Source organism: Stigmatopora argus, chromosome 16 (assembly GCF_051989625.1).
Source record: "Stigmatopora argus isolate UIUO_Sarg chromosome 16, RoL_Sarg_1.0, whole genome shotgun sequence".
Taxonomy (NCBI): Eukaryota; Metazoa; Chordata; class Actinopteri; order Syngnathiformes; family Syngnathidae; genus Stigmatopora; species Stigmatopora argus.
In genome coordinates this window covers 9,735,666-9,741,764 of record NC_135402.1, presented here as the reverse complement: position 1 = coordinate 9,741,764, position 6,099 = coordinate 9,735,666, and the positions used below count along the sequence as shown (strand labels likewise).

The window sequence follows — 6,099 nt, the reverse complement described above, 5'->3', positions numbered from 1 at the left end:
ATAAGTGGCAACACATGAAATCAAATTCACGTTGTCATCCGACGTACCAGTGCTCCTGGCACGAATCCACCTCCAAGGTTTTGACTGCTTTCTCCAAGGCGGCCGCGAGCAAAACCTCGTCTTGCAGCATCCTGCTCAAAACAGGAGCAGGGAGTTCCAGCAACATACCTGAGACCAAAAGCATATTTATTTTTGTTGTCATTAAAGGAAAGGATACAAGACAGTCACCCTCACCTGTCAATTTCCCAGCATGCTCGCTGTGTTGGGGCAAAATCCGAGTGTATAGCTGTTCGCCCAATGTCTCCACGTCATCATCCTTGTTCATATTTTCTTGCATTTATTGACAAAACCTAGAAGGGACGTTCATATAAATATCCAAATCCAAAACAATCAAACTGCCTGCCAAAAATCCTTCCACTTAATTGAAATATTGCCTTCAATTTGTATTTTCTCCATTATTAAAAATCAGTTGAATCGCTCCACTCCCAATTAATTAAACAAGATTTTTTAAGAAATTAAGGGGGGATGCATTTTAGTCCTTTGGTCTTGCATTATGGAATGCACTTTTGCAGCTGGCAGTGAAAATGTTAAAAATTCAGGTAACATTTCTGGCATTCAATTTAAATAGAGTGATTTGTTTTTCCCAATATTTTAATAATGATCAAGTGTATTGCTTACGTTTTTCAAAATGTTTAACATTTCGTAGGTTCTTATAAAATCAAAAAGTACAAATGAATAAAATTGGATTACTTACATTAGAGCTTCGGTCACGTTACACTCAATTGTGATGGTTGCTCGCGAATATTTTGCCATAATTTCAGTTCGATTCCAAAACAGAAAATGAAATTATACTTGTTGTATATTGTCCGTTCATTTCCTAAAAAAACACGCGCTGTTCAAGCATGACTTAATTACCATGCCTTAATGATCCAGTGGATGTGCGACTATTCATAAACACAGGGTGCGTAATGATGACGTAGAGCTGCCTGACTTGTTGTAGTGGGGATGTATTCATCCGCTGCTTTGCTCATAAAATAGAACCAAGCAGAATATTATTTTCAGAACACTTTAAAATATATGCCTACGCATAAATAATTATTATGAAAAAAAAAGTAATATAAAATCCGTTGATTTCCCTGGAGGTTTCTATTTCTCAAAACTAAATGATTCGCGCGCATTGATCGCGTCCTGAGGTTGGGGTAAAGCGGTTTCCGCCTTCTCTACTCCTTTTCCTCTGCTGAAAGGTAACGTGGTCGTTTCGGCTGCTAGCATGGCCTCAATAAAATACATATATCATCCCTTCTTCCCACGCAGTTATCATGAACTTTTGTGTAAAGTACTATTCCTGCCTTTAGTCTTTCTAAACATAACAGTCAGTGGACCCATGTAGTCGAAAAGTGAAAAATGTAATGTCTTGTTGCTTAGGCCTCGTCGTGTTCCGCTTAGCTTAGTAGCACTCGCTTCCCCCTGTACTATACGATGAATACATATTGAGTTACTTAATAGATCTTAACACATTCTGGGAGTCACTAATAAGTTATTCGGCGAGTACGTTTCTTGCACGTCAACTTTGCCTGATTTTTTCATTTGGAACTACTAAAAAGAACGTATCCTTTGCTAACATTGTGAAGGAAGGCTAAACCATAATCTGTAAAACTCATCAATACGAGATTTAGGATAATGGGTCGATATTTGTGGATGGCTGTCTGCAATTATTTAAAGATGTCGTAGTTTTTGAGTAAAATTTGACAATGAGTGTTACATTTCGCAGTAGAATGTTGCATGGACGTTCTTCAGATTTCACAGAGTATAAAACTAAATGCATTTTTTTTTTCAGGTCTAGGTTCAAAATGTCGTCCCATTTGCAGTGGATGGTGATCAGGAACTGCTCTAGCTTTATCCTCAAGAGGAATGGACAGACCTACAGCACCGTGAGTCTTTGGGAATTGTGTTAAAAGGACGTTTCGGATAGCCAAAATTAATGCTTAGCTAACATTACCTCTCGTCTGGCAGGAGGCGAATAACCTGAAGTCCAGGAACTCGTTCCGTTTTAATGGCCTGGTTCACAGGAAGACAGTTGGCGTGCAGCCGGCACCTGATGGCAAAGGAGTGGTCGTTGTTACAAAGAAGCGTGCAGGTACGGTGTTGTTTCCTTCAAAGTGGAACTATGCTTGCCATTAGCAGCTGCAAACTTAATAAATACACATGGGAAATTTTAATCTAATGTTGTAAGACATAACATAAAGCCTGGGGCCCGCTAGTTTATAAAACCTGCAAATAGATGCCCCAAGAACAGTCAGATTTTTTTAAACATTATATTTGTAATGCTATTTTATTTTTCTTAGGGATTGCCACTTTAGTTGGTGTTTCTCTATATCTTAAGATTTTATTTTTTTATAGGAAGGAACAAGCCAGCCGCTGCTTATAACAAAATCACCATCAATAAGAACTCCCGCGCTACCCTTAACAGCCTGAGGCACATCATCCGCAAGAACAACTACAGGAAGGACTTGCAAATGGTCAGTATTGTCTTTTAAGGTAATAAAATCAGTTTATTTTTATTTTTAAATTAATCATGCTTTTTTGTTATGCTTTTAGGCCGCCCTGCGCCGTGCCAGCGCCATTCTGAGGAGCCAGAAGCCCGTGGTGGTCAAGAAGAAACGCTCCAGGGCTGCTAAGACTGCCTAAATGGGATGCTGTGTTAATGCTAAAATAAAAGCTATTTGTTTGCAAATCCTTTGGTTTCATGTCATTTGGAAGGGGGGAAGCTCAGTCCAATTTAACTTGAGTCTTGAGAAAACCAGACTAAATATTATTTTGGTCATCTATTGGTACTCGTAAGTATTTGTTTATGTGCTGACAGTTCTAACAGATTAGACTTGTATTGCCCTCAATGTCAAACAAGGAGTTAACAAGCTTCCCAAAACTTAAGATATTTTAAATTAAATTAGAATTGGCAAAGTCTATCACTTTCAAATTTGAAAGACTTTGATGCACAACATGGGTCAAAAAGTGACCCAGCTGTGTTTTTATTTCTATATATGCAATTAATTTCAGTATTTAAGGTGTTGCTTGATTTACATGTTTTAATCATTATACACTCGTAATTCATTTTTCCTGTTTTTCAATGAAAACACATTTTGATTCACTAAAGCACTTAAGTGGAAAACATTGGTTGAAACTGACCCATATCCATTTTCTATGTTATGGCATGTATGGAAAAAAGTTAAGAAATTTATTTTTATTAATTACAAGGCCAAGTATGGAGTAAATATCTTGGTTGGGTGAGCAAAAATCTTTTTATGTTAATTCTTTCTTGCATAAAGAACAACCACAACGTTTACTATTTGCATCAAAACCAGGAGAAACTAAGTTTTTGCCATTCTGCGTTTTCTCTATGTCCCATTTTTGTTTGAAAATCACGTTTTTTACAAAATCGAAAACCGCCAACTATGAAAAAACGCAAATTGTGAAAAAGTTTTCAGCTATTTTTTTTTCATAAAAAATGCGAAAAATCTCCCTGCTGCCTTTATTTTTTTAATCGTGGTGTTCAGGATTTTATTAATCTGCAATTGTGATACATTTGTAAGGTTTTTGACTGTCTAGCTTTTTCTCATCATGAAAAGAAAAATGGAAGCAAAGTTTAGATGTTATTGAAAGCACAGCACTTGGCATTTGGCATATCCAATCATAAAATGGATAGATTTAGAAAGACACTGAAGAAAAACTCAATCAGGGGTGAAGGTCGGCCTTTTTTTTACCCACATTGTGCTTTAAAAGCAGAAGGCATATATAGGAGTATCAAATCAAGACTTCTTTTTGCACTTTTTTGTGAATTTAACTTGAGTTGATCCTGCGAATGTTTGTAAACTGCTTCATGTATGTGAAACAGTTTGAGGATGGATTTATTTTTTTGCAACAGCAGCTTGCCTTCAGGCACCTTTCCATCCATTGCACTCCCCTCCACCCTTTGCTGTTAAAACGTCACGCGGCACATTAATCAATCGCAGCCAACAAATCTGTCGGTGGCGCTACGGCTTGTGGCTTACCATGAGGCTGCGGGGGTGGCTCGCCCTCCTGGCCGCCCAAGTGCTGATGCTGGTGCCGGGAGACGCCTTCGAGCTGCAGGACACCATCCACCAACTTGTGGAGGAGAACATCCATCTCCACGACCGGCTGGAGAACCTCACGCGAGCACTCGGGAAACTCCGACGCATGCTGCACCATCACGCCAATGGTAGTCCTTCCCATTTAACTATTGTCGTCCTGTGATGAAAGAATTGTAGAATAATTTTTATTTGCCTTGTTGAAAATGACAGAAAAGCTTTAATCTCAATTGTTGGAACGTGGAGGCTTTGACTTTCACCGTTTCTATTTGGCCTTGACTTTTAATTTCCGATTCAGGTCATTTGTATTTAATCCTTTCCGGCTGCTAGTATTTAATGATTTGATGATTGTGATCCTATAATCCACTAAATAACTTTTTCTCTCATTGGCTTACAAAACTCAGCAAGTGGTTAGGGAAATTTTGAAAAAATCCATTTATTAATTTTAATGATTAACTTTCCCACTCTTGTTCCCCAATAGAGAACTACCGTATTTTCACGACTATAAGGCGCACCACATTATAAGGCGCACCCTCAATGAATGACACATTTTAATTTTTTTCCATATATAAAGCAGACTGGACTATAAGGCACCCTGTCCATTTTGTAGAAAATTTAAGACTTTTAAGTGCGCCTTATTGTCGTGAAAATGCGGTACTTTCATAAATGTATGAATTATTCTCTCCCATTTTCAATTTGATAAACCTTTCCCCAAATTGCAATTTATACTCTCACTTTTCACATTGACAGTTTACTATTTTCTTTTTAATTTTTTTTTTAAAGTGACACTTGTGTTTGTAGACCCAACACAAGTGGAGCACCACGAGCAACATAACGAAGATGTGCAGCATCTCTGGGAAGAGTGGTCAGAGCGCGGTGTGTATCCTATAAAAATCCTCACAGTAATGATGATCATATTGATGATCCTTCTACTTATGCGAAAAGGGGTCAGCGCAGAAACTCATCTGCTTCTGGAACACACCTTCTGCGGACATGACCCGCACGGTTCAGCTGGGCCTCCCCATGGCGGGCCAGCCTCTGACCTACTTATCTTGATGGTGACAACAGCCTGTTTGAGTCTGCTACTAAACTACTACTACTAAAAAGTGTGTGGTGCTCTTGAGTTTTTTATTTTAATTTTATTTATTTTTAATTTTTTTAACAGGCTGAAAGCATGTAAAGTTGCTGGTCAGGTTGTCATTGGTGTTGTGTACACTAGCAGTTTTTATCCACCCCTCCATCATTTATGCACAGAACATAATGAAGGTCAATAGTTAGATATTATAGGGAAATGTGCATCAAACCTCTGCGCTATTTTTCAGAATTGTCATAATTAGTCAAGAATTGAACAATGATGTCTATTTTCAGTCAATATAAATTTGATTCTTTTACACTTCGAGATATACAGTGGTACCTCGACATACGATCGTAATCCGTTCCGAGACTGAGATCGCATGTCGAGCTTTTCGTAACACGAGCGAATGTTTCCCATTGAAATGAATTGAAAACAAATTAATCCGTTCCAACCCTCTGAAAAAACACCAAAAAAAGGATATTGGATTGGAAAAAATGTTTTATTTCTTCTAATTCGCCATATATTGACAAAGTAACAAATAATGAGTGGTTTAATAGTAATAAAATGTGTTTAATACAAGTAAAATTAGACGCATTTCACGGAGTGTAGAGACAGCGGCATACACAGAGGTGGAGGGGGGTGTTTAGGGGGACTTTATCCACGGCACTCATAATCGGACAAACAAATTTAAATGAACTTGGATTAATATACGTATACACACTCAACATTAATGTAACTTTACACAAAACTGAATTCTAATTTTGTTTTAACCTTTTTTTTACGGGTTGGTGGTCTGCCATGCCTCCACCCTCATGTTCGCTATCGATGGACTGTTTGCTGTTGTATTCCCTTCAAAATATTCAGAAAATGATGCACAGAAATGTCCTCACATTAGGATAACGCACGACTACTTGCCAA

At 38.0% G+C, this 6,099-nt stretch overlaps 2 protein-coding genes and 1 long non-coding RNA gene across 3 annotated transcripts; 2 read left to right on the top strand and 1 right to left on the bottom strand.

Moving 5' to 3' along the window:
- Nucleotides 1-47: 47 nt before the first annotated feature.
- On the bottom strand, nt 48-979 carry LOC144090856 (uncharacterized). The gene is made up of 3 exons (XR_013305529.1): nt 755-979; nt 235-350; nt 48-168 (listed from the first exon to the last, which is right to left on the bottom strand). It is a non-coding gene; the product is annotated as an uncharacterized LOC144090856 (long non-coding RNA).
- Nucleotides 980-1,219: 240 nt separating this feature from the next.
- On the top strand, nt 1,220-2,734 carry rpl28 (ribosomal protein L28). The gene is made up of 5 exons (XM_077622724.1): nt 1,220-1,244; nt 1,844-1,931; nt 2,014-2,137; nt 2,401-2,519; nt 2,599-2,734. Exons 2-5 carry the CDS (start codon nt 1,851-1,853, stop codon nt 2,686-2,688), a joined length of 414 nt encoding a protein of 137 aa, XP_077478850.1. The 5' UTR covers nt 1,220-1,244; nt 1,844-1,850; the 3' UTR covers nt 2,689-2,734.
- Nucleotides 2,735-4,000: 1,266 nt separating this feature from the next.
- LOC144091126 (uncharacterized) lies at nt 4,001-5,777 on the top strand. The gene is made up of 3 exons (XM_077623190.1): nt 4,001-4,237; nt 4,908-4,982; nt 5,052-5,777. Exons 1-3 carry the CDS (start codon nt 4,051-4,053, stop codon nt 5,207-5,209), a joined length of 420 nt encoding a protein of 139 aa, XP_077479316.1. The 5' UTR covers nt 4,001-4,050; the 3' UTR covers nt 5,210-5,777.
- Nucleotides 5,778-6,099: the final 322 nt, after the last annotated feature.

Bases quoted from the DNA above. Each gene is read 5' to 3' on its own strand.
- rpl28 (XM_077622724.1), top strand. From the start codon at position 1,851: ATGTCGTCCCATTTGCAGTGGATGGTGATCAGGAACTGCTCTAGCTTT. The intron at 1,932-2,013 runs GTGAGTCTTTGG...CTCGTCTGGCAG, and splicing joins ATGGACAGACCTACAGCACC to GAGGCGAATAACCTGAAGTC. The intron at 2,520-2,598 runs GTCAGTATTGTC...TTATGCTTTTAG, and splicing joins ACAGGAAGGACTTGCAAATG to GCCGCCCTGCGCCGTGCCAG.
- LOC144091126 (XM_077623190.1), top strand. From the start codon at position 4,051: ATGAGGCTGCGGGGGTGGCTCGCCCTCCTGGCCGCCCAAGTGCTGATG. The intron at 4,238-4,907 runs GTAGTCCTTCCC...TTGTGTTTGTAG, and splicing joins GCTGCACCATCACGCCAATG to ACCCAACACAAGTGGAGCAC. The intron at 4,983-5,051 runs GTGTGTATCCTA...TTATGCGAAAAG, and splicing joins GGAAGAGTGGTCAGAGCGCG to GGGTCAGCGCAGAAACTCAT.